The following is a 27,509-nucleotide window of genomic DNA, read 5'->3' on the forward strand; positions in this document are numbered from 1 at the left end:
AAAGATTTGTATACAAGACAAATAGGTAAGATATCTTTTACGCATTTTTAAAACGTCTTTATGATGCTTGGATAAAGGATTAAATTGTACCATTTATTTTTCAACTATGGTATATTATTTCTGAACTCATGTTACATCGCACGTATAATTCCTGCCAATTGCGAGCTGTTTAGAAACTGCATACGACACTAGATTTTCTCGTATGTCATATTTTACCAGTCGAAACGGTGGGCCAACTTTTGGAGTGGTTTGTTTTTCGAAATTTCTTCGAATTTAAACTATTCTCTTTCTTGGAAAATTAATTCGTGAAATTAATTTTTCTTCCTAATGAATAATAGCAATGTTAATATGAAATTTGAAATATTGTTCTGGAATATTAATTAAATTAAAGACAATTAGGAACATTTGTCATTTCTAGTGAGAAAATTAAAAATTAATAAAAACGAATTAATTTTTGTGATCCGTTTTAATATTCGAAACTTATCTTAATTCTATAAAATATAAAAATGATATAATTTATTTTTAACAGAATAATACAATGAGAAAAAAAAAATCTAGGAATCTCTAAATTCCTAGATACTTAGAATATTAATAACCCTACTGACTACTGAAAATGCTAATAAATTTTTTAGCATATTATCTAATTGTCTCATTATCTCATTCATTGTTATTTATCACACAGAAATATATGATTTATAATTTATCACTTGTCAACTTATCATTTTATTAGCCAATAAATTACCGCAACGCAAAAGATTCAAGAAATTCCACGGCATCTTACGATCTCTAAAAATAATCCAATCCAATATTTCTCTTATTAAAAATTGTTCCAGCAACATTTTGTTTCTTTCATTTCGTCACGCTTCGATCAGATTTGGAAAATTCGTTCGCGATCGAGTCATTATGTCGCATAATGTAACAAGCGAGCAGACTTTCGGGATTGGCAACAAACTGGGGAATTATTAAATCGGCTACGCTCTCGAGGAGAGTGGTGGTGGAATATTTCAACTGGGTTACCTTGAAAAATATTTGTCACCGTGAGTGTGCTCGTGCGTGTTACGGATACACGAAAAACTGGGCCGGCTGCCTAACTTCTAGCCGACCTTTCTATTATCGGAACCCTATCAGATATCATCATTATTGAGGAAACTTTATTGGCCACCGAAATATCCGCGGCCGCGAAATAAATTGTCGCACGTGCGACAAGGGCCGACTCATCCGCTTTGTCACGTTTAATGAATGCGTTAATGAGCGATTAACGAGCGAGAAGATTCGTATCACGGGCTCTTGTTCGCGTGGAAATTCGATCGTGGAATCGATTCTTGGTTCGTTCGAAGGCAGGGGGAACTTTGTCAAAGATGGATGGAGGTTATGTCGACAAAGTAGGTTAACTCTGCTACATTCTTTTTAGGTTAATATTTGACGATTCTCAAATACTCATACTGATTGCTCGTTTTATATCGTACCAGTATGGAGAATTTTTTCGATTGTTGACATAAAATCGAGATAATAGGAATAAGATAGATTTTGAATGATTTTTTTTTTTTCTGGAATGTTTGATTGAATGGAAAAAAGGAAATGGAAGCTCGTAAATACGTGTCTCTCATATGTTTGATCGAGAAATACCAACTATTATTTTTTATCATCTAATTCCTAAATTCTTTTTTATCTCATCAAATTTATTAAAACAATTAAAAAGATCTCGATACAATATGAGATTAAATACTAATACATTCTAACGGAAGAAATATTTGTTTAACACGGACGCAATAGGATTATTTAATGGAACGCGATTCCACCAGACGGGATTAAAAATTTAACACGCTAAACCGAACGATTAATTCTGCGAATACACCGAATCGCAGCAGCAGCAGCGAATGTTACATCGTAAAGGCCGACCAACAATGGTTAGACTAATTAAGCCAGGTGTTCGATAACGGCGGCAACAAAGTGCACGAAATTGCATCAAAATTAGGATGCTGAGTGTGCCATTGGAAAATGAAATTGAAGATTGTCCAAGTATTATTGGCAGACTGGTTTCTGGTGAATAATGAATCTCTATATTTAACTACACACGAGTAAGCGCGTAAACGTAAGAATATAGTGCTTTCTTTGATGACAATCGTGAGATTAGGGAAAATCGTATTTCCTTTCCTTTCCTTTTCTTTTCTTTTCTTTCTTTTTCTCTTCTTCTTCATTTCTCGCGAAAATTTTATCTGGTATCACGAGAGAGGCGAGTTATTATCGAAAATTGTCAAAGCGGTTCAGCAGGCAGAATGGATTTTGCGCATAAATTTTCCAGGACGATAAATTCGATCAGCCAAAATTCAATGGCGAGTCGGCCGCATATTTCATCGAGATTGATAGGCAACGCGGCACTGGAAGTTGCGTCGTAAATCTCGCAATAATTAACTCCGGTGAACTGCACCAAAATTCTTATGATCTTGCAAACTTCTTGCACGATATTAATTTTCTCTTATTGGACCGCAACTTGGAACTTTACATATATCGTTAAGATTTAACGAGATATAGAAAAATTAAAAATTTTTTTTTTAACTTAGTTTCCTTGCTCCTTTTTTTTTTTTTTTTAACCGTGAATAATTATTAATTCCAAACATATTTCGATAAAAGAAGAATTCTTTTAGATATATCTCGTATCGAAAATTCAATCGTAATTGACATAAGACAAATATGCATACAATGTAATATAAATGGTATTGTATAATAACGAGCAAGCGGAATCAAGTTTAGGATTCGAGTAAAACTGTTGTTGAAGATGAGTTCTGTCGCCAACTATCTCGTTTTATCCGAGATGCAGCTAATGACTCAGCTGATTGCGAAACGCGAAATTCGTCAGCAGTCATTGTGTCTCGATTCTACTTTTAACAACCGAGGAATAACGCCTTCACAGACTTTTAGAATTATTCGAAATTATGATTCTGATTCAGATTTACCTCGAATTTAATACGAATTTTATTCTAAAGTTAAAATCTAATTCAAACTTTATCCAACATCTAAATCCTTAAATCTTATTCAAACCTAACGTAAATTTCATTCAAACTTGATCGAAATAAAAATTCTTAATTTAAATCTAAATTTAATTTAAATTTAACCAAGATCTAGACCAAACCGAGTCAAACGTAAGTAAGTCATTCCAAATGAATCAAACGTAGACAAACCACTTCAAATCTCCCTCTAAAATGAAAATTCTTGATTTTCTGATCTAAGACGATTTCGAGATTAAAAATCTAGGAAAATTAATGTTGGGAGAAATGTGTATTAAAAGATTAATTTGATGCAGGTAAAATCGATTGTAACGTTAGGAAAAAAAGAGTAATGTCTTTAGCTTAAATTTTTAACAAATTTGCTATGCAGAGTAGTAAATTGTCAACACCATTCTGCAAGATTCTATTAATTAATTTCTTTCGATCGAGAAAGAATTCGGTAGATCTATTGTGCTTGCGCCAAAATGCAATATTTTATAAGTAGGTCGTTCACTTAAAACCATGACATTAATCAAGGTCTTATTTAAGTCTATTATTTAAACTGCAATACAACTTCCCTATACATTTCTACAGATGCTTAAAAAATTACTTATTATCAAATGATAATAAAAAATAAATAATCCCAAATAGATTTATCAAGATAAAGAAGAAAGAATACACAACTTTTTGTCATAGTTGAAATATTATTAAAATGAAAAATAGATATGATGTAAACTACGCAAAACAAGGTATTAGTCATCTTAGGACAGCTAATATATCAAGATTTTTTATTGTCACAAAAATAAAAGAGAAAGAAAAATAGAGAAACAAAAGTAGAGAGAAAAAAGTACTTAAACATAAGAATTAAAAATGTTCAGCATGATTGATGTTGCACTATCATTCATCCTATAAATATATTACATAAGTTTGAACCAAAAATATCTTTTGTACCAATATAAATATTTCAATTTGACGTGTTCTTCTAAAGTTAACTTGCTTTTAATTTAAATATTTTATTTTAACCTTCAATTTATTTCAAATGAAATGAATTTAATTAGGTGTATTAAGCAACTGTTGGATTTAACTTATACTTGAACTTCGCTTAAATATGAATATTCCTATGGCCTGGCTAAGTTTAGGCTGGACCAAGGATTATTGCAAAAAATACGCCTAAGTACTCGAGATTTACACCGCAAAACTTTATTTACATCTAATTCCGCCCCAACCCTGACCTAACCACGACCGTACCAAGGACTATTGCAAAAGATAGTCTAGATTAAACTCAGGCTTAACTTAGACCCGGTACGAGGCTAACTTAGACTGGACTCCAAACACAATGGACTTCTAATTGAAATAAAATCGAACTTGAGATGACTTGTCCTTTCTCTTAAATTGACACATCCACAAAGAATCATAGATCACGGTTATACTCCAAATCAAGACAATTGTAAGAGATATTTCAAACTTAATAAAAGATCACACTCTATCATCGAGCCCTTAATTCAACTCAAACTCTGACCAATCTCTGATTCAACAATTTATTAAAAATTTTTTTCAAATCATACGAATGAATTAACTCACTTCCTCCCCCCCCCCCATTTCCTCAATTTTACAATTTACATTTAAAAATTAAAATATCCATGCGATATAAAATCCATGTAACATAAAATCAATTTTAACAATTTACCAAAAAAAAAAAAAAAATGTCAAACCGTACGAGCTGAATTAACCTCACTTTCTCTCGTCGCCAGTCTTACCAACTTAAAACCGGCAACAACACGCGGAACTGAAATAACACGAAAATCACGTTCTTGCGCAACAAAACACACACTGTTAATTTTTTTTTCCCCGCCCCTTCTCAGGTGGTTCCTAACCCTTTTCATCTCTTTTTCTTTTCCGCTCGGTCTGAGTCATCGTGCGTGCAAGTCGTCTCGAGGGCGTCTGCTAAGTCACATGCTAAATTTGGTTACCTTACCAACGGGATTGTATTACGCGCGTGGGCTTATTCTAATATTTCGGATGGCCGCGATGGCAACTAGGCCATCCTCTACGCTTATATCCACTTTCCTGAGTTTCGCATTCCGCCACGGTTCTCGACGAAGAGGGAGGCGCCTGGAAAACACCGTTCGACCCATTCATCCCGAAATTTCCATGAACTTGTATCGCTATTTATCGGAAGCCGGACATCGGCTCCTGTAAAAATCGAGAGAGCTTTAAAGAAGCAGGCTCGATTTACGCTTTTTATATTTATCGCCTCGTGTTTGTAAACACACGGTATTTTTGCGCGGTTCATCTCACGGGAGATGAACGTTCCTACGATCTTTTGCTGGTAAAAAAAAAAAATTAAAACGAGAATGACGTGAAAAAATTGTGGAAGCGAAAAATTTTTAAAAGACGAATTACAAATTTTAATGTTCATGGAAAAAAAAAAAAAAAAAAAGAACGAATAAAAATGAAAGACTGTGATATTTTTGAGGATAATTTTTTAGTATTATTTTTTCTTTTTTTTTTTTTTTTTTTAGAATTCTTTTTTAAAAATTTGCTAACAAGAGAATGCTTTCTGTTTTGAAATTTAGGAAGGAAATATTTTTATGAAAGAATGAAGATCGGAAGGATCGGAATATTTCGTGAATTATGAAATGACAGGGGGGAGGGGGGGAGGGATATCGAGTCGATGATTTTCGAGGGATGGCTCGAAGAGAGCTCTTCCGTGATCATGTAACACCCGCAGCAGGACGGAAATAATTTCAGCTTGTGAAAGGTGGGGTGAAGGAGAGAGACGGTCAAGTGGAACGAGTCAAGAATTTCTGCATTATGCGCCGCGCTGGTTCAATTTAACGGCTACTAATAGGACTCTCTCTCTTTCTTCGGTCTCGTGCAGAATATCTTTTGTTATCGGCTGAATTTCATCGCCTCAAAGAGAGATTATTCGCTTTGAACACGTTTGATAAGTGTTTTAAGTTCTATTCTAGCTTTTAATGGGATGACAGACTCGAAGAAGTTTCACGACGATTTCCGTTATATTTTAAGAATAATTAAGAGGAGATTGTTACGAATTTTTCAAAAAAAAAAAAAAAAAAAAAAAAAAGATTGTAAAATTAAAAATTGGAAAAAATAATTATTAATACTTGGATATTCTTATTCTTGCGAATTTAATTAACATTTTCGAAGTTCAATGTTGTACGTTTCGTGTAAATAATTTGTAACGCGACCGAGATCGTTGCACTTCTTAATTAAATACATGCATAAAGGGACTACAGTTTTTCGCGATACGATGAATTTTTGAGCACTTCCTCTCCCGCTATTTTTAACACGATTGAACGGACATCCATTCTCAGAAACATAATCAAATTCCGTTGTCAATCAACGAGACAACGCTCCACGGTGATGGGTCACGTGTCTCCGGCTAACGTTCCAATTATACACGCGTATCCCATACATTTTTTATCGTCCTCCTGTTGAAATAGCAAATGGAAAATGGTGTTGTTTAACGTTTCATAAGAGGAACAACCATGATACTCCTCCCCTTCGATATCCTCTTCCAAAAATTCCTTCGAGAAATTCATTTATTTTTGTATATGAAAGAATTTTTCGGACGGGTAAAAAGCGGGTAAAAATTCTAAATAATCCGAACGAATAAATTGGATTAATCCAATTATATAAATGCAACGTTCGCGAATCACGTTTTATTCCTGTTCTAATCTAATCTTCAAATCGATCGTGCCATAAGCGAGCGATACCGCACAATGATATCTCAAATATTTTAAATATTTTTTAAAATGCACGATCATAATAATTATATCTTTCGAAAATCTAGCGACTAGTCGAGTAAGCAAGTCCAGCACAATGGCTTCCCGAGTAGTTGGCTGCGTGGGCGTGACCGCAGCGATCATATACTCCGCGAGCTTTTTACATAAAGCCACGTGCGCGCGTATAAGCCCGTCTAAAAATAGAAATTTGAGCAAGATTCTATTAATAACGGATGAGTGTGTTCCCACAACCGAATCCGCGTGTGTGCGCGCCGCCACTCGGCTCTACCCGGCAGCTTTTCGAAAAGAAAAACGGAATTCGATCCCACGGCCCTACCCCATTTTCGGCCCGAAATAAAAGTGGAACCGTTTCTGGCTCGTCATTTTATCCCGTAAATTCGTTCATGGGAACGTTCAGGGAGATTGTTGAGGTTTAACTTGGCTTCAATCCTTTCGAACGGCTGTAGATGAGTCGTGGCGAAACGAATTTAAAATTATTTGTTTCCGTTGAAATGTAGGTAAGTCTGGATAATAAAGTTTCTACTTTTGAGTAGAAACTTTTTCTTTTGTGTATGAATTAAGTTCTAGTATTTACAGGGAAGATTGTGTAATACAAATTAATTACGTAGATAGAAATGTTGTTATTACACTATTTATTATTGTATTTTATTAAATCTTTATTTTGATATTATGATATTATGTTTGTATTTTTTAACACTTCGATGTTAGACGAATATAGATGAATCTGAAATGATTTTTAAAATTATTTGTTTCTGTTGAAATATAATATATCTGATAAAAGTTTCTATTTTTGAATATTATTTTGTTTCGTATATGAATTAAGTTCCAAGCATATTTACATAGGATTAATTATGTAATACAAATGTTATTTATTACGACATATTTATTATTAAATATTATTAGATCTTTATTCTTATGATATGATATCATCTTTGTTTTCTAATTCTTCTTAAGTATTGGATTAGATGTATACGAATCTGACGAATTTAAAATTATTTCGAAGTTACCTGTTTCTATTGAAATATAAAAATTTACATTTTTAAATACTTTTACATATGAATTAAGTTCTAAGCATATTTACAGGATTAATTATACAAATGTTATTTATTATTAAATTTTATTTTTATGATATTATCTTTGTTTTTTTTAAGTAAAATCAAAAAAAAAATAGCGTGGAGGATTTTTTTGATCGATAAAAAAAAAATAGTTACGACAAAATGTTCAATTGTTCGAAATAAATTTTGAGGATTAAATTAAATTAACGAAGAGAAAATTGCGGGAAAGTGTACATTTTCGTGCGAAAGAGTTTTCAGAAAAAATTGTTGATCGAGAATTGAGAAATTGCCAATTCGGCTGGTGTTAATCTAAAAATTATAGTATCGCGTTGCTGTTGTTCGCGAATGCCATTAAGATCCGGGAATTAGTCCAAAATGTATGAGTAATAAATTTATTTCGGTGTATCTCACGCTGGTTCATCGCTCAGAAAACACATTTTCTTGTGTAGCACAATGTAAACGAATACCAAAGTACCGTATCGCTAACGATGCGTGATTCATGACACTATCGACAGCCTTTTACCATCCTTCCACGCACACTTTCAAAATTCGTCCAACTTTAACGCACGAAATTTCGAAATTCTGTCGAAAAATTGTTGAAAATTCGTGAAAATAAATTATCCAATATATAAAATAATATCCACCGAAAAACGGGATTAAAATTAGATTTAAATTTGATTTCAACCCGATTTAGATTAGGTTTCGACTGAACGAAAATATAAAAGGTTAATTTATATTCCGTATTTCTAATAAATCTGGCAGATCATCAACCGAAATAAACCAAACTTTTCAACGAAATTACGACAAATAGATCGGTTTGATTAAGTTGGAGGTTAGGTTTGCGCCATGTACAAACATTCAATATTTAGGGAACGATCGAACGGTGTGCGAGAAATGATCGTTGAACTTGCAACGCCTCCATCATTTCATATTACACGAAATAAAATTCACGCATCGAGTTCTCAGGTTTCCACGAAATTTCTCGAATGTTTCACCTTTCATTCCTCCCTCTCTCTCTCTCTCTCGATTCGTTTACGGTTATTCTTGCTGCGTTCCGGTTTCTTTCTAAAAATCGGCTCGTTACTATCATATCGCAAAACAGTGCCTGTCTTATTGTATATTTCTTTAACGTCCCCTTGGCTGATACTTCTCTTTCTTTCGCCGTAAATATTACGTTCTCAAAGCATTTCGATTGTTATCTCAATGTTTGCACAATCTTTCATATATAGCCATCTATCTATGAGAAGCGAAATTATTTCTTACCGGTTGAATCATTGTAGAAAAGAGTAATTTGCTTGTTTCGAACATTTCCTCTTTTATGTAACGTTACGGGGCTTGTGTTACGCGATATGAATTTTCGAGTTTCTTCAGTGCGTGTGCAATGTGATGGAGAGAAGAGCACTTGTTGCCTGGTTCATAGACGATGGGAATGCTAGGATAATCTTATTTGCGAGATTGTTTGCAATTTCTATTTAAATCTTCAGTAAAAATTTTAATTCGTCTCAACTTTTGTATAATTATAGAACAAAATAATAATAATTTATGATAAAACAAGAATTCAACTATCTAATTTCTAGTTCTCTCTGAAACTTGACGATGACAGAAAGGGCCACGTTAAAATTCCGAATAATTTAATTTGTAATATTTCGAAATGTGTTTCTCGCTCATTTTTTTATTTTTTCGTTCAAAATTTATTGACAAGAAGGACAGCTACATTCTCAATTATATTCCAAAATTTCTAAAATTTTTTAACAAAAAAATATCAAAATATCATCTTACATCTTTCGATGTATCGATAGTCTCGTTTATTATTCAACAATTTCCAATTCAAATATCACGTCAAAATAATATCGCGATTTCTCGAATAAAATTTCGAGCGATTCCATCGAAATTTATTGGCAGAGCTAGTTGCTCGGCTGTTAATATTTCCAATAATCCGAAAATCACGAAAAACGACGAACGAAAAAGAGCGAGAGTGTAATCAAAATATATCCAACTATTGTATTATAACGTCCAACTTGTGGAAAATCTTTCACAATTATTTCCCCAATTATTCCCACATAGTCCATCCAGTTGTCACCAAGAAGAAGATCCATCGAGTTAACGAGTGGCCGTTTCGGTATCCTCAAGTATAGTGTAACACCCCCGCTAGCAGAGAAATGGAAGGCGGCTAGTACTCCCTCTGCCACCGCTACGTTGTCGTCAACAGCACTGACGTTCCGTTGCACACGTGCCGTGTGCAAACGGCTGGCTATGACTAGGACGGCCACGACGCGAGAACAGCCATTCGAATCCAGTATTAGTGCGGTGTAGAGAGTGCTTCTCGGTGTTTTTTCATCTTCACGCCTGCCTTCCTTCCCGAGGTTTACCGATTTTCCATTCGTGACTTCGACCGATACCCGGTGGTGAGTAATAGTACAAGCACATCAGTGTTCCGCGGCCAACCGGAGATTACGTATCGAACTGCTGTCCTCCTCGATTGCTTTTTCATGGTTCTCCACGTGTCGAGGAGAGAGAGAGAGAGAGAGAGAGATAGAAAGAGAGAAAAAAGTGACTTCCACGTCGATCGAATCGTTGTCGATTACTTTTGGTGCGATTTGGAAATTTAGCAAGTGAAACGTCCCTAATTTCTTTGGAGAGCTCGTGAGATTGAGGACTCGTCCATTTATATTGTTTCTCGTTTATTCCATTGATCACGTATATCTCGTAAATTGATATTCTTCGTAATTTCAACTTCGAAGTCGGAGTTGGAAGATTTTAAAGTGAAACGGATGGATTAGTTTTATTCCTCGGAATAATAAATTTTTCAGAGGTTGGTGGAACGATTTTAAGAGAGAAAGAGAAGCTTGATGGAGGGCCACATTTAGTCAGAGGCGTGTTGCAGAATAGAGTTACGCGGCCTCCCAGTTAAAGTTAAAACACGCGTGGTGGGTTCACTGAAACGCGATGAAATTTGAGATCGCTTGGATTTAGAAGGTGGCGCGACAGCGTTCCTCGGCCTGTTATGATGTAACGACCATGTAGCGAACAATCGAATCCAAACTATCGTCTTCGCTTACGACTCGTTAAAACACTCTAAAACTTGATTATCGATCAACAAAAGGAATACGTTAAACTCGCAAAAAAAAAAAAAAATTTCTCTTAATTTTTTTGTCAATCGGATTATTTTTCTAATTCAAATATCGAAAAGATTCAAATCACGAATCGATCGAGTAACAAAGAATTCATTTTAATCGAGTTAGAGAAAGAAATATATATATATATATATAGGGAAGAAAAATTACTCGCACAATGGGTGAAACGAAGTATAGGTTAGAAAGAAGAGCGAATGGGTGCGAAGGTAGGGGTAATGGCTACCGCGTTGTGGAGAATCTAGCACCTTCCCTAATACGGCCTCGCGATCCGGCTCGCGTCTGCACGGATATAGAATCCTCCATCTCTCTTTCTGCTCTCTCGTAGTCTCTCTAGCATTTCTACTAATACCGTGGTCACTATACTTGCCACTAGACCCGCTTCCAAAAGTCCAAACTTTGATTTCTTACCAACCTCGCCTCTCAACTTTGCCTCTGATATTACCCTATGATATTTAATAGGGATTTATAACGGTTACGTAGCACTGGTTGTTTACTTCTAGATTATATTAAGCCACGTGGTTGGGAATTTTAAATTTGAGGTTTTCAAAGTTCTTTCAATATTTTATCCTTCATTAATGATGAACGACGCCTTAAAATTTCATGCCTCCTTAATATCTATGAGGATAATTTCTATTCTGGGGTCATCTTATTATCATCTCATTACCGCTAATAATAAAAATTCCCTATGAATAATTATTAATGAGGTTCTAGGGGAATTGCAATTTTTATGATTATCTTTCCACGGAGTTTTTTTTATTACCATTAATAATAAAAATTCTCTGTGAATAATTGAAGTTCTAGGGGAATTTTTATGATTATCCTTCTACGGTGTTTTTTGGTTCGATTTCTATGAAAAATTGGGATTTATTTTATTTATATTATGATTTTATCATTGCACTTTGATGTTGTGATGTAATTGTGTGCGATAGAAACACGTATTTTTTAGTTATTTTTTTTCTTTATTCTTTTTGATTATCACAAACTTTAAGATTCAAATTGTTCCGTTGTTAAAAATAGACTTCGTTCATCGGTAGTAGGGCGGAGACTGAAACTGTTTACGTTCCTCGTGTAAGATTAGGTAATTGGAGGTTGAGTTATTCACTGTTTACGCATCGTAAAATTTGTTAAAATATCGAAACTTTTAAATTTCGCTTCGCTGGCAACAATTTGAAGGCATCATTTTATCTTCGCTTTTCCTTGTAATCGAATATCTTATTTTTTTTTCCATAAATTTAATAAAAATCCAGAAATATGATTAATATTTTGAAATTTTATATCGATTTATAGAAACTAATCGAGGGTTTTTCTTCTTTTTTTTTTTTTTTTTTTTTTTTTTTTTTTCAGTAACAGACAAAATGCCTTTTAAACCAGTAGAACATCCCAAGTGTCCCAAATGCGGCAAATCCGTATACGCCGCGGAAGAACGTGTTGCTGGAGGACTCAAATGGCACAAGATGTGCTTCAAGTGTGGTAAGCGCTCGTTTGAAATATTAAATATTATCCCAGAAACATGCTTCGTGTTTTTATCCATCTTACAATTCAATAGTCCAATCAAACTTCGATAAACGATGCTATTTCAAACATTCTCAAACTATACTTTTATTAGATTTCGATCGAACATTTTTTTAAATTAAATTATTGAAATACAATTATTCGAAATATCTTTCATTTCCAAAAAAAAAAAAAAACAAATATTTTTGTCTCGAAAAGAATGATCAAAAGAAGGCAATTGTCGAAAGATTATCGAGCTCGTACGTAAAATTTTCCTATTCGAAAATTAAACGATCGATGCTTAAATATGATTTGAACGATACGACAATCTTAATTGATTCACAAGATTTGTCAGAGATTACGGGATCTCGGCATCCCCCATTGCGCAAAAAACACCATCAGCCGTTTTTAAATTTAGCCATCCCTATAAATAAGTTTTATGCCAGTCCCGGATGGTTTGTCTTGGCCTTAATTAGTTTTGTATGCTAGCCAGAAATCAAATAGAACCACCCAACGTTAAGTCGAGGGTGCAACGACCCGCGCGAACTCGCCGGCAAAAATCCGTACTTCGTGATCCTACTTGAAATAGGAACTCCATTGAATATTCATCCGCGGTTTTGAGCGGAAATATGCTGCATCGAAAATTAACGCGGATGTTATATCTTATTCACGAATATTCCTCGAATATTTTTTTTTTTTTTTTTTTTTTGGGTCTCTCTTTTAAAAAAAGTGCAATAAGATAATTTCAATGGATTCATGTTGTACGATTTTGTGTCATCGCATGTCGTTCACAAGATTGTAATAATTAATCCTTAGAGAGCTTGGAAAATTCTTGATCATTAAAGTATTATTATTAAAATTAAAATTTTATCTTATCTTGCCAAATTGTGAAAGACGATGAATCTTGATTTCGAGCGATATATTTTTGAATGTTTAATTAATCATATATCGAAATGATCGATCAAAAAATAACTCCTTCGATTTTGTGGACAGAGAATAATAATTCGACGTATATTGGAGGAATTCTTTTTTTTTTTTTTTATCAAGTTAATTTAAAATAAATTAAGAAAGAAAGGATCGAACGAGTATTTTTCTATTTTAAACGACGTATTACAAATTGTGAACACGTGTTTGTGCGAATTTCATAAGATTTTGATAAATTTAACTCTCAACTAGAATTAGTTATGTAATATGTAAAGTGCAGCCGGCCGAGAAAGTAGGTGAAGCATTCTCTCCTCGTATAATTGTATTAATTCATTTACCAGCCTCCACCTGTCAAGTTCTAATCTAATAAGGAATATTACCGCTGACAGAAATGTAAACCAGACTTAAGGAAACATTCGTTCTTAGATTGGAAAATTGATTTTCCTCTCTTCCCGAATCTCGAACAATTTTTACACCCGAAATTAATTTACCCGCACATTTCTCTCAAGTCCACCCCGTTTGACCTCATCGTGTCGTGTCGTTTTCTCTCCCCCCTGTTAACAAATTTCACAATTTTAAAAAAAAACACACACACACGAAAGTGAATAATCATTCCATCAATGCTTCCATGTCGAAGAAATTTTCTTTTCTTTTTTTTTTTTTTTTTTTTTTCTTTTATTAAAATTTCCACCGATCTCACGTAATGATAAACCCGAGAGTAGTAATACAAGATCGAACGGAATCATCAGTTTTTACCGGATTTATTCGTCCCACGACGAATCCGCTAGGAAAGAAGGGAAAAGCCTAGCGGAAGGATGGCGGAATAGGCGGAATAGCCAAACTATTCCTGTGTGTTCCAGGTCTGTGCGGCAAATTACTCGACTCGACAAACTGCACCGAGCACGAGGGTGAGCTTTTTTGCAAAGTGTGCCACGGACGCAAGTTCGGTCCTAAGGGATACGGCTTCGGTGGAGGCGCTGGTTGCCTGTCCATGGATCAGGGCGAACATTTGAAGAGTAGCGAGTGAGTGCACCTGCCCGTCGTCTCCCTCCCCCTCCCCTTCTACCCCACCTCCACCCCTCCTCCTCCTTTCCCAAACCTCCTAAAAAAAAAAAAAAAAAAAAAAAAAAAAAACAATGTCTCTCCCCTCAGTCGTTTGTATGTTATATGATCATCATTTATAAAAAACCGTACACGTGCTGTTATAATTAAACATAAAAAAAAAAAAAAATCACAAAAATCAACTGTATGAAATCGACCGACCAACAACCAAACCATCGACCGAGCCCAATGATTCGACCGAGAGCAACGCTCCTCCTCTCGATATAACGAGATATAAATCGCATCCGAACTAAGAATGAATTGGAAGACACACGCGCACACTTAAGGCAGCCTACTAAGAGACCTACAAGGACCGAGAGCATGCGTCTGCGTACATTCGACAGCACATCACGACCGTGTGAAATTATCCTTTGATCCTCTTACGACCCAATTTTTTCCACACCCCCCCCCCTCTCTCTTTCCTTGTTTATTTATTTATAAATTTCCATCTTTACTTTACTTTTTCTTTTTTTTTTTCTTCCTTTCTTTTCATCGCCGCTCAGCATTTCTCTGATTTTAACCCCCCTCCCCCTCGTTTAGTTTCTCTCTTTCTCTTTCTCTTTCTTTTTTTTGGTTTCGTCAAGTTAGTTTCTTTTCTTAATCCTTCTTTCAACCTAATCCCCTTTATGCCTCATCCCCCCCCCTCCCCCTTTATGCGATCCTTTCGTCGTCCATCGGCACCGACCACGATGATGGTGATGATGATGATGATGATGATGATGGTGGTGATTGCGATGCTATGACGACGACGACTACGACGACGACGTTATAATCATCGATTAATTAACTGTGTTTTAATCTAGCCGATCTTCTCTCTCTTTGTCACGTTTAACTTATCCACGTTTTTTTCTGGTTTTTCTCTCGTTCTCTCTTGTCTTCTCACCTGTCTCTTTTCATTTTGTCTATATATATATATATATATATACACTTTCTTTTTTTTTGTTTTGTTTTCTGTTCTTCTCGTTCTTTTACTTTTTCGTTCTCTTTTTTTCTTTTTTATTTGTCTTCCGTTTTGTTTTGTTTCTTTCGTTTTTTTGCCCGTGTGAAACGATCTGGATTGGTCGTTTCTCCTTTTTGTATATATATTTATATATATATATATATATATACATATATATACAGTTACACACTATTTCTCGTTTCTTTTATGCGATTATTACATTACGTTACTACGCTAGTTTATAGAATCATTTGTACCATCTGTAATAAGTGCCATTAAAAGACTTTAAAAAAAGGGAAAGAAAAAAAAAAAAAAAAAAAAAAAACAGAAGAATCTGGTCTTCTTCATTGCACAACACCACTCTTCGCGGTGTTACTTTCCGAGAGCATAGACGGTCGGACAAAAATGTTCTTGTAATGATGATTTTTAATTTTCATATTAAATATTTCTTCGTTTCGTTAAAAAGTAATTACTATGGTACAGATGAGAGGGGGAGAAAAAAAAAATTATGTTATTCTCGGTGATATTAATATATATATATATATATATATATGTGTATGTATATATATATATATATCAAAAGACATTTTTGACCCACTGTACATGCCTACACACACCTACTTAACTTATATATACTATATATGTACTATATGTAAGATTAGATATTCAGTAGTCTTAGTAGGAGAAGCGTTCGAAATTTTGACCTGGCGACCTCGACGACGAATGGAGAACGATGAACCGGTTGGCAACGAACCGGTTCAAGGACGAATACGTGCGAATTCCAAGCCAGGCCGTCCAATTTCTTTTTTCTTTTTTTTTTCTTCTTCCTCTAACTTCTTTTAGCGACCCAGCAACCCCGAGCCACTACCCTTCTCTCAATTTTCGAGTCTCCTCCACCCAGCCCCATCTTCTTCTTCTTTTTTTTTTTTTTTTTTTTTTTTTTTTATTTAATCTTCTTCTCTCAAAGAAAGAAACGAAAGAAAGTACAACAACACGAGAAAAAAAAAATAGCAAACAAACGAGCAACTGAAAAAGCCAAGCAAAAGAAAACAAACAAACGAACGAACAAAAAAAAAAAATATCGAAAAAGTGCAAAAAAAAAAAAAAAAAAAACACCCTACTACCCCCGCCAGCCCCGCCGAGTGCGAGCCAACCGGAGGCCCATGATTGAACAATATATGTTGTCGCTTTATCACGAGCCTGCGCTCGAAATCCTCGTGATAAAGGGAACTAGCGAGTAACAAAAGAAAAAAATGGTGAGCACCGAGTCAGATTCCGCCTCTCTCTCTCTATCTATATTTCTCTTCTTGACTCTCTCTGCCTTTCTTCTTCTACCGCCTCACACGAGAAACCAATCGCTTTTATATAGATGTATTTCTTTTTTTTTTTTTTTTTTTATAGTCTTCTTCTTCTTCTTCATTTTATTTATTTATTTTTTCTTTTCCAAATAAATTCTGTCAAATCTCGCGGGCGATTTATCGATACACCGCAGCAACACACTTGCACGGCCTCTCTCTCTCTCTCTCTCTCTCTATTTAGTAGTCTCTTTACTCGTTTCTTTTTTTTTCTCTCTCTCTCTCTCGAGGCACACAGTAACTCCGTAACCCTTGCTAACACGTTTAACCATGTAATGGGTGCTTCTGTTTAGACAACAGCGATTTTACACACACGCATACACCAATATACATACATATAAGCTCGCTTTCCAGACACACGTGTAGGGGTGCTGTACCGTAGATAAAACGCTTTTTCGGTTTTCCTCTACCTATTTTATTTATTTATTTATCTTTGAACGTTTCTTTTTCTCTCAAATTCGAACTCTCTCTTCTTCTCAATTTTAATCTTCTATTATATTTACTTCCCTCCCCCCCCCCTTTTTTTTCTTTGATTTCCCCTTTTCCTCCTCTCTTCTTTCTTTCTTTCTTTCTTTCTTTCTTTCTTTCTTTCTTGTGCCTCTTGCTCTGTCCTCACTCGTTTCTTCTTCTTTTTTTATTTTTCTGAATAAAACGTATTTATTATTATTTATATTTCATTTTTCTTGTTACACGCGATCCGCTTCTTGGCTCTCCTCTCGGGGCTCGGCGGAAGCCACTTGCGTGGTTGCAGAAGGGGAACGGGATTACTAACCGATTACTAACATGTGCCTAACACTCTAACCGCCCGGGTTGTTATTCTTTCGTCTGGTTTCTGGTTAATCATATTTAGTATCTCATTTAGAGTTTTGTCTGTCGCGTCGATCCGTGATGGACGATGGAAACCCACCCACCCCCCCCTCGCCTCGAACACCGTCGGATAACGAGTCACAACTTGTTTCCTCCGAACTTGGTTCGTGGTTCCTGGATGGAGTTTCCGTCGTTTCACCGATCGATTCCTTCTGTTTTGCAGTGGTGTTTTCTTGTACTGTCTGCTTCTGTTTCTGGTGGTTCTCCACCTCCTGGTATTCCAACGCCCCTGATCAATATTCCCGCCCCCCTCTTCTCTCTCTCTCTGTCTCTCTCATCGACCTAACGAAAAAACAAAAAAAAAAAAAAATAAAAAGAAAATTCGATCGAGATTATTAATTCTCATTATCTCTCCCTTATTATGGCGAATTAACATTTTCGCAGCCGTTTATTGCCATATCTCATTTGCAGCTGAAATAAAAGTTTACCTCTTATTTTTAAGTTTAAATTCGCTCGATCGACTTTGTCCTATTTTTATCATGTTCTACCTTGTTTCATTCTCGTTCGATTGATCCGTGTTAATAAACGTGCAATTTTTTTTAATTCAATTTCAATTCAAGAAACGATTAAAATTCAACAACAGTTTGCAAATCGAGTTTCTAAACTAACTTTTAAACTGGATTCTATTTATGAATCCCTTGCTTCGATTATCTTAATTTCGAGACGAAAAAAAAAAAAAAAAAAAAGAAAAGAAAAGAATAGGAAAAAAAGAGAATCGGCTGTGAAAGAGGTTAATTCCAAATATATATATATATATGCGAGAATTTGAGTGGAATTGTTGGGGCGTTGGCACGCCAATTGGGAATCACACAGCTTTTTTTCATCACTATATAAATGGGCGAAGTGACGATTTTGATCTCTACAAGGGGCACGTTTTTAGGGAACTCGCGAGAGGATCGAACGCCATTCTGGAACCAAGAGCCATCGCGAAGGCGCCAGAGGGTGAGGGTTGCCCTCGTTGCGGAGGATACGTGTACGCTGCCGAACAGATGCTGGCGAGAGGAAGGGTGAGTTTCCCTATAAAAATTGTCATCATCGTCCCTTTCGCTCATCGAGAACACCTCTACTCTTCCTTGGTACCGCGATGTTCTCATTGATGATTAAAATTATTCTTCGAAAATTACGATTCACAGTTACACTAGTTTACTCAAACTGATGTACACTTACAATTGTTGAACAATGCGACTTGATGATCGAGTCGTATATAAAAGTATATTCGAATATTTTGAAAATAATTTGAAATTATACAGAGATTTACACACGGTTCGAAAAGGTTTTCTTTGCCGTTCAAATTTCTATTTAATGAATCGATTAACTATATACTTCGATAGCTTGGTATCGATTTAATTTTCTGGCTTACAGTGATCAGCTTCTCGATCTTTCACACAAAAAGAAAGAAAAGAAAAATACATTTTCAATATATAAATAATGCAAACATTTTGAAAATTTGACTTGAAAAATTATACGGCGAAATCAAGTATACTCTCCGAAAATGAATTACGCACAGTTCAAAAAGTTTTTTTTGTCGTTCAAATTTAACTATGTACCTCGATTTAATCGATTTCATTTTTGGCAAATTTTCTGGATCTTTCATACAAAAAGAAAGAAAAGAAAAATGTATTTTCAATATATAAATAATGCAAACATTTTGAAAATTTGACTTGAAAAATTATACGGCGAAATCAAGTATATTCTCTGAAAATGAATTACACACAGTTCAAAAAGTTTTCTTTGTCGTTCAAATTTAACTATGTACCTCGATTTAATCGATTTCAGAAAATTTTCTGGCTTACAGTGATCAGTTTCTCGATCTTTCACACAAAAAGAAAGAAAAGAAAAATATATTTTCAATATATAAATAATGCAAACATTTTGAAAATTTGACTTGAAAAATTATACGGCGAAATCAAGTATATTCTCTGAAAATGAATTACACACAGTTCAAAAAGTTTTCTTTGTCGTTCAAATTTAACTATGTACCTCGATTTAATCGATTTCAGAAAATTTTCTGGCTTACAGTGATCAGTTTCTCAATCTTTCACACAAAAAGAAAGAAAAGAAAAATATATTTTCAATATATAAATAATGCAAACATTTTGAAAATTTGACTTGAAAAATTATACGGCGAAATCAAGTATATTCTCTGAAAATGAATTACACACAGTTCAAAAAGTTTTCTTTGTCGTTCAAATTTAACTATGTACCTCGATTTAATCGATTTCATTTTTGGCAAATTTTCTGGATCTTTCATACAAAAAGAAAGAAAAGAAAAATACATTTTCAATATATAAATAATGCAAACATTTTGAAAATTTGACTTGAAAAATTATACGGCGAAATCAAGTATATTCTCTAAAAATGAATTACACACAGTTCAAAAAGTTTTCTTTGTCGTTCAAATTTAACTATGTACCTCGATTTAATCGATTTCATTTTTGGCAAATTTTCTGGATCTTTCATACACGTAAAATTTTCGGCTGATATAAATACAAAGAATAGAAAAAAATCTAATTAGAATTTCTTTTTCAAACTGCGCGTCATAAAAATGCGTTCTCAATAATTCTTCAATTTCTCGAAACGTGAACTTTAATTATTCCACCACCCTCGCCGACGATCAGCCGGATAGGAGGGCATCTTCGAGGACAAATCCGCGTATATTATATCACCAGATGGAAGGAAGTGGATGGAAGAGGAGCGACGAGTATTTCTAGCGCACGCTTTATTTTTATTCGAGCAATCCAATCCATTCGAGTGATCCAAATAGCGGGCTGTTGTAAACAGAGTTCGTGAAATTCCGAGTTATTAATCGCCTGAAGAATTCTCTCGATTCTCGACCGATCTTACGCCGGCCAATCTTACGAATCTTTCCTCCACTCTCCCTCCCCTTAAACATTACAGAAGCGTAATAAAGGAAAGCGGAAGGAAAAGAAGAGAAAAGAAGAAAAAACGAAGTGATCGAATCGGCGAAGGGTGTGCTTACTCGATGTGCTGCTAAAATTGACTGGATCGCCATGGTTGACGTGGTGCCAAATCTACTCTGCCGAATCGTGACGTGCTTCCGTAATCTTCTTCTTCGTCTGACGAAACGCGTAATTTCATAACAATGAGGGAAAAAATAAGAACGGAGGGGAATAAGAGAGAGAGAGAGAGAGAGAAGACGGGGGATGAGGCTGGCCAACGCTTGTTGCCGTTGGTGCCCGCCCAAGAGCTTTTCCTGTCTTCGTCAGGCTTGGCAGATCACCAACTGGCCATCCCTCGACGCGTTGGAAAATAACTCGGAGCAAGCGATACGGAGCACCGATCGACGCCTAATCGCCCCTTTTAGGCCACTGTCAATCCTCTCTTTTTTTGAATATGGCGCGAATTTATGTAATATTTCTAAAAAAATTTTTTGTCTTTTTCTTTTTCTTTTTGTATCGTTCAATGCGGCGGCGTCATTTGGAAGGATTTTTTAAATTTAAATATTTTTTTCTTTTTTTTGTATCATTTCAAATCACATCAATCTTCCGTTCTACAAGTTTGAATATGGTGTCGTCTAGAAAGATTCGTAACGTAAATATTTTTGAAACGCGATTACCAATTCTTTTTTGTACGAGAAATTGTCACAAGCGTAGCGTGAAATTGATACAAATTGTGCGAGAGTAGAAATATATCCTCTTCTACTCTTGAAAATTATTTCGAATAAATTGTCCGTTTGATTAATCTTGTAATTGTAATCGTAGCATCCGTAATCGGGGATAGGATTTCAGTCGAGAAGAAAACTCGTCCTCCTCTCGTCTGGCGCAGAACACGATACACACACGATGGCCAAATTGGAGACACACCAAAATTCGAGCACAAGTTAATCTCTCGATTAACGAACAAATTATCAATTATAATACTCGAATTTTACTCGCGACCAATTTCATCTAAGCTCGTCGCGGTACCAAGATTTCGAGTTTCCTTTTTTTTTCTTTTTTTTTTTTTTTTTTCTTTTTTTAATCGATCATAGCGAGAAGATCATACGACCGATTGCGGGATACATCATGGTTATTCCTACTTCTTGTGATTAGGCTTACCATAAGCAATGCTACAAGTGCAAAACCTGTCATCGGTCTCTGGACTCGACGCTTCATTGCGATGGTCCTGATCGCGAGATATATTGTCGAGGTATCTTTTGCAATCCAACAAAACTCTATTGCTCGTCTCTCTTTCTTTCTTTATTTTTTTTTTTTAATCTCTTCTTTTCCTCTCTCTCTCTCTCTCTCTCTCTCTCTCCCCTCCAATTATTATCCACCACATGTTTATTCGAATTAATTTTTGTCACCCGTTCTTTGTCCATGGTCCTTTTTCTCAGTGTCCCCTTCCCATTTAGCTTAGTTCAGAGATCCGTGGCGTGAAAACGCAAAACTGGCGCAAAGTGTTCCGTAATAAATTGTCGCATAAGTAGTCCACACTAGTTTCGCTAGAGATTTTTCACTAGAGATTTTCACTAGAGAGAAGAACCAACAAGAGAGACACCGTCTTAAGAAGCCTGATCTTTGCTCCCCCTGTTGTCTTATTGCCTTTATCGTCTTCGACTGACAAATGCCAAGTTCCATCACTATCTCGCGTGAATAGTTCACTCGAAAAGTAAACCAAATCCGTTTTTCGATCTTCCAACTTATGGAAAGGAGAGAAGAAAGATTCTGCCTCTCCCCCCCCTCTCCAAAAAAAAAAAAAAGAAAAAAATGACTGGGAATAACTGCGCGTAATAGAACGTGATAGAAACGAAACGCGAAGAATTCCTTACTTCAGTGACTAACACCATTTTGTCTCCCTTTGTGTCCCACGTAGCAATGGCACAAGGAATGCTTTAAATGTGCCAACTGCTCCAAGAGATTAGACTCGGTCAACTGCTGCGAGGGTCCTGATAAGGACATCTATTGCAAAGGTGAGGACGTTACATCCTGCCAGGAGATACTGGACACGTTCTCGACGACAATTCTCTCTCCTGTATTAGAAAAACGAAAAATCAAAAAAAAAAAAAAAAAAAAAAAAAGATCGATCGTTTCTTCGAAAAAATCGCGAGAATCGTGGCAAAGAGGGAAAAGAGAAGAGAACGTGTCCAGGATACGTCGTGTATCAGGCGGCTAGGTAGAAGAACGAGCAGATACCTTTAACCGATGTTCTCCGCAGTATGCTACGGAAAGAAATTCGGACCGAAGGGTTATGGGTACGGCCAGGGTGGTGGCGCCCTACAAAGCGACTGCTACGCTAATGGGTGGGTTTTCAGAGCCGAGACTGAGACGGGAACACGCGAACAGTTATCCCGCCTCATCGGCTTCTACGCACTCACTATATATACGATGCGCTTGTCTGCTTAACAGCTTGCTATCCGAAGAAATTCGGTCCGCGAGGTATTGGCCACGCTGGGGTTATGTGGATCGGGCTGCAGTGCGATATTGAGGACGAGGGGTACGCGTCCCCTTAGTTGTGCCATTCCACTATTCGCCACTTTATTCTCTCTCTCTATGTGTGTGTGTGTGTGTGTGCGCGCGCGCGCGCGTGCGTATGTCCATCCGTCACGTCCAAACGATTTTCTCAGGCAGCCCCCCTTCCTTCCAATTAATTCTCGAGTCACTTCTCCAGTCAAGGATACATACAAGTTGCAAAATTAATTAATATTATCGGGGAAATTTTACATGTTCGAGAAAATTTTTAAAATTTTATAATTCGATGGAATTATATTATCAAATTTGAAATTTAAAGTCGGATGGAATGATCGTTTTTTTTTTCTTTTTTTTTTTTCTTTTTTTTTTTTTTTTTTTTTTTTATTCGAAATATTGTTCCAAAGGGGAGATTGTTAGGATCCGTTTACCGCTCAAAGTTGAAGAAATTTCTCGGCCTTCGCGAGAATGAAACGAAAGTGGCGTATAAATCGACGCTTTAACGCTTTGCGCTATTACTCACCTTCGTATCAGTATCTTATTTTTCGAATTTGGCTAAACCGTTTCTGGTTGTAACTGACACTAATTTTTGAACAGCCATGATAACCAATTCTTCTCTCGCCCACCTCTAATTTAGTTGAAACGTGCGCTAAACGCATGCACCTTTTCGCGTGATGCAGTAGTTGATTTTGCTAGAAGAAAAGAAAAAAAAAATAAATAAAATCTCCTTCAAGTAAATCTCGTGGACGACGACGATATTGATCAAATTCAATCCTCTCGATAGACGCTTTACACCTCTGAATTTTAATCGCTGATCAATATCGACCGGTTCCATTTTGCATGGAGTTGTTTTTCTTATCCCCGAGAAACTTCGAACCGCTCGAGTCGCTCGAATCGGGAATAAATTTGAATTCCATCGAATCCATATCTCTCTTGATGGAAAAAAAAAAAAAAAATAATTCATTCTTGTATTTTTTTCGTCCCTCGAGCAAAAATTTAAAAAAAAAAACACTTTAAATTTATTCGTTCGCGCGACTCGATGGTGTCGATAAGTAAATTTCTTCCTCGTCGAAAATTTCGTATCATACGAATTCTGAATATTTCTGAATTCTTAGCGAGGCCGCTCCTCGTACAACCGTGATCGACACCGCCATAATCAAAGCCCCGCCCGGCAAAGGTTGTCCACGTTGCGGCGGCGTCGTGTTCGCCGCCGAGCAGGTGCTCGCGAAGGGCCGCGAATGGCACAGAAAGTGCTACAAGTGTCACGACTGCAGCAAAACGCTCGACTCGATCATCGCATGCGACGGGCCCGACAAAGACGTCTACTGTAAAACCTGCTACGGAAAGAAATGGGGACCGCACGGATACGGATTCGCGTGTGGCTCGGGATTCTTACAAACTGACGGCCTAACGTGAGTAATCCTCTTCTCACCTCCTCGTGCAAGCTGCGATGTTCTTCCAGAAAAAACTAATTCTTCGAAGATATATATTTTTTCGAGAGAAAAAAAGAAGCCTCTTTCGGGTTCGTCGTAGAAAGTAATTTCGTTTTTTTCACGACAATGAAACACGATCACGAACAATCGAATTCGAGAAATTCAATCTCGTGGCGATTTTTGTTTATTGCTTCGAACGTTGCTTTTATTTTTGTCTTCGTCAACTGGTCTTCCAGAACGTGGCGTGTCTTTAACGTCGAATCGATACACTTTCTTTCGATAAACTTCGCTTGAACAGCATTCTTATCTTTTCGGTAACAAAAAAGTAAAATATGCCGAAAATGGTCTTCTTCCGGTCTCGCGTCTTTGTTATCGCGCACACAATCGCACATAATCGAACGAATTTTTCTTATAAATAAACCGTGAAACGCCAACTCTCGAAGTATAATAACAAGAAACACAAGGTTTGGAATGAAGTTGGCTGAATAAACGTTCGACTAGCGACACTCGTGTGAAAAAACGGAATTACTTTCCCAACAATCCAGTATATTTTTTCAATTGTTTCTACTATAATTATGATTCATCGATCGATAAATAAATTAATGTATAATAAGCTCATTTGATTAATTCCTCGAGAATCGAACTGGCAATTCGGCAAATTTTTCCGCAATTATTCGAAGAAGCTAACGTTTCATTGAAAATGTTTGGAATCGACTTTTGTAAGTTCGTTAGAAAGAGAAAGAGAATTTTCCTTACAAATAAACCGTGAAACGCCAACTCTCGAAACGAATGTAACAAGAACACGGTTTAGAATGAAGTTGGCTGGAAAAAACTACTACTTACTTTCGACTAGCGACACTCGTGTGAAAAAACGGAATTACTTTCCGAACGACCCAGTATACTTTTTCAATTGTTTCTTCTATAATTATCGATCGATAAATAAATTAATGTATAATAAGCTCATTTAACTAATTCCTCGAGAATCGAACTAGCAATTCGACAGATCTTTGCGCAATTATTTTTGAAATCGACTTTTGCAAGTTCGTTAGAAAGAGAAGGTTATTTTCCGTTTCAGGGAGGAAGAAATTTCGGCTAGTCGGCCGTTTTACAATCCCGATACGACGGCAATCAAGGCGCCAGCCGGTCAAGGTTGCCCTCGTTGCGGTGGCATGGTATTTGCCGCCGAACAACAGCTTGCCAAGGGGACTATGTGGCACAAGAAATGCTTCAACTGCGCCGAGTGCCATCGACCTCTCGACTCTATGCTGGCCTGCGACGGACCCGACAAGGAGATACACTGCCGATCGTGCTACAGCAAGCTTTTCGGACCCAAAGGATTCGGGTTTGGCCACACCCCGACTCTCGTTTCAACCGACGGGGATCACGCTCCCTCGTAGTAAGTTTTTATCACTTATGCGTTATTGCTTCGCGCGCATATTCCACATTCTTTCGTATTTTAGAATTCTTACGATTCTCTTACGCGTCGAGAAATTTTTCTCTCCAGATATTTGATCAAATTAAATTAAATCGAAATTTAAATTCAAGATTACAATTCTTTATCTTTATCTCGCTAAGTAAAGAGTATCTTTTTTCTCGCGCAAAATTAAAAATTTTCTCATCTCTTCCGTTTACAACAAGATTATTATTCTCGTGGAAAATAAGATTTTCGGTTGCTGGAAAATGGATTGAGAAAAAGAGAATCAGACTACGAACGACGACGACGATAATTCAACTTGCTCTCTTCTATTCTCCACCACTTACACGTGCTCGAATCGTTTCAGCATCGATGCAAAGCCTCAGGTCGGGCAGAAGCGGAGCGACGGGCACGGGTGCGCGCGTTGCGGCTATCCTGTGTACGCTGCCGAGCAGATGATCTCGAAGAATCGCGTGTGGCACAAGCGTTGCTTCAGCTGCGCCGAGTGCCACCGCTCGTTAGACTCGACGAATCTGAACGACGGCCCAGACGGAGACATTTATTGTCGCGGATGTTACAACCGGAATTTCGGACCAAAGGGGGTGGGCTTCGGCATGGGCGCGGGCACCCTGACGATGGCCTAACTTGTTCAGAAATATATTCAACACGCTCGAACCAGTCTCATATATATATATACATATATATATATATATATATAAATATAAATATACACATAAATATAATTATATCCAATTGATATACGTGCGAATAAACGATCGCGGTTCAATACTCGCTCGCTTTTAATAATAATAATAATAATAATAATAATAATAATAACAACAATAATAATAATAATAATAATAATATTAATAATAATAATAATAATAATAATAATTCATTGTGGATCTTTCTCTATTGTGGATTTCTTCGTTTATTCGTATGTATAGAAATGTATGTATATGTATAGACGCCTGACTCCTCGAACTTAACTTTTCGCGAAAAAGTTTTCACGCTGCTCCAAATCAAAAAGAAAAGAAAAGGAAGGAAACAAGCAAAGAAAAAAGAAGAAAAAAAAAAAAAAGAATCAAAGAAAAATTCTCATTTCTTTCTTTCGTTTCAACGACGCTTAATTTTATATATATATATATAAATAACCGATTCGATCTTAACGAAGATTGCGCGCGCATCGACGATTTCGCACTCGCCGATTTTTTTTTTTTTTTTTTCCTTTCTCGTCGATGATGCGGCGCATCGTAACGAACGCGATATTAACATAACGAAACTGTGTAACGCAACGAGCAAGCTTTTATTACTTTTGTATAAGGCGAAAATTTGCGAGAAATCGAGAAGCTTCCTTCTCCTCTGGGAAGGGTATCCCTCAGCGTCCTGTTCTCGTTTCTTTCTTTTTTTCTTCTTCGAACGAAGCCTTGGAATTCGGGACCAATACTGATTCGGGGAAACTTGTTGAGAATTTTCGATCCATCGATCCTCCCTCGAAAGAGCGAAGGATCCGCCCCCTTCCCTCCGGGAGAAGGAATACACGAGGCTGAACGACACAAGAAAAGTACAAAGTATAGAAATCCGTTATTATTACCTGGATGATCGCGATGATCAGGAGCAACGATTGTTAAGT

The 27,509-nt window shown here is 36.3% G+C and overlaps 1 protein-coding gene across 8 annotated transcripts; it reads left to right on the top strand.

Annotated features, from left to right (window-relative positions):
- The first annotated feature begins 9,980 nt into the window (after positions 1-9,980).
- Positions 9,981-26,619, top strand: LOC100870149 (muscle LIM protein Mlp84B). 8 transcript variants are annotated; one of them, XM_086906206.1, is made up of 9 exons: positions 9,981-10,214; positions 12,288-12,413; positions 14,219-14,381; positions 18,502-18,628; positions 21,674-21,770; positions 22,970-23,057; positions 24,145-24,441; positions 25,538-25,858; positions 26,244-26,619. In XM_086906206.1, exons 2-9 carry the CDS (start codon positions 12,299-12,301, stop codon positions 26,518-26,520), a joined length of 1,485 nt encoding a protein of 494 aa, XP_086762332.1. In that variant the 5' UTR covers positions 9,981-10,214; positions 12,288-12,298; the 3' UTR covers positions 26,521-26,619. The 8 variants fall into 8 exon arrangements, with proteins under 8 accessions (XP_086762332.1, XP_086762334.1, XP_086762338.1 ...); XM_086906208.1 differs by lacking the exons at positions 21,674-21,770; positions 22,970-23,057 and adding exons at positions 22,437-22,533; positions 22,779-22,863 and having other exon boundaries at positions 9,982-10,214; XM_086906209.1 differs by lacking the exons at positions 21,674-21,770; positions 22,970-23,057 and adding exons at positions 22,437-22,533; positions 22,779-22,863 and having other exon boundaries at positions 10,049-10,214; positions 12,294-12,413.
- Positions 26,620-27,509: the final 890 nt, after the last annotated feature.

This window comes from Apis florea, unplaced genomic scaffold (genome assembly GCF_048593485.1).
Source record: "Apis florea isolate Af1SG1 unplaced genomic scaffold, ASM4859348v1 contig_2492_pilon, whole genome shotgun sequence".
NCBI classification, from domain to species: Eukaryota; Metazoa; Arthropoda; class Insecta; order Hymenoptera; family Apidae; genus Apis; species Apis florea.

Bases quoted from the DNA above. Each gene is read 5' to 3' on its own strand.
- LOC100870149 (XM_086906206.1), top strand. From the start codon at position 12,299: ATGCCTTTTAAACCAGTAGAACATCCCAAGTGTCCCAAATGCGGCAAA. The intron at 18,629-21,673 runs GTGAGTTTCCCT...TCTTGTGATTAG, and splicing joins AGATGCTGGCGAGAGGAAGG to GCTTACCATAAGCAATGCTA. The intron at 25,859-26,243 runs GTAAGTTTTTAT...GAATCGTTTCAG, and splicing joins GGGGATCACGCTCCCTCGTA to CATCGATGCAAAGCCTCAGG.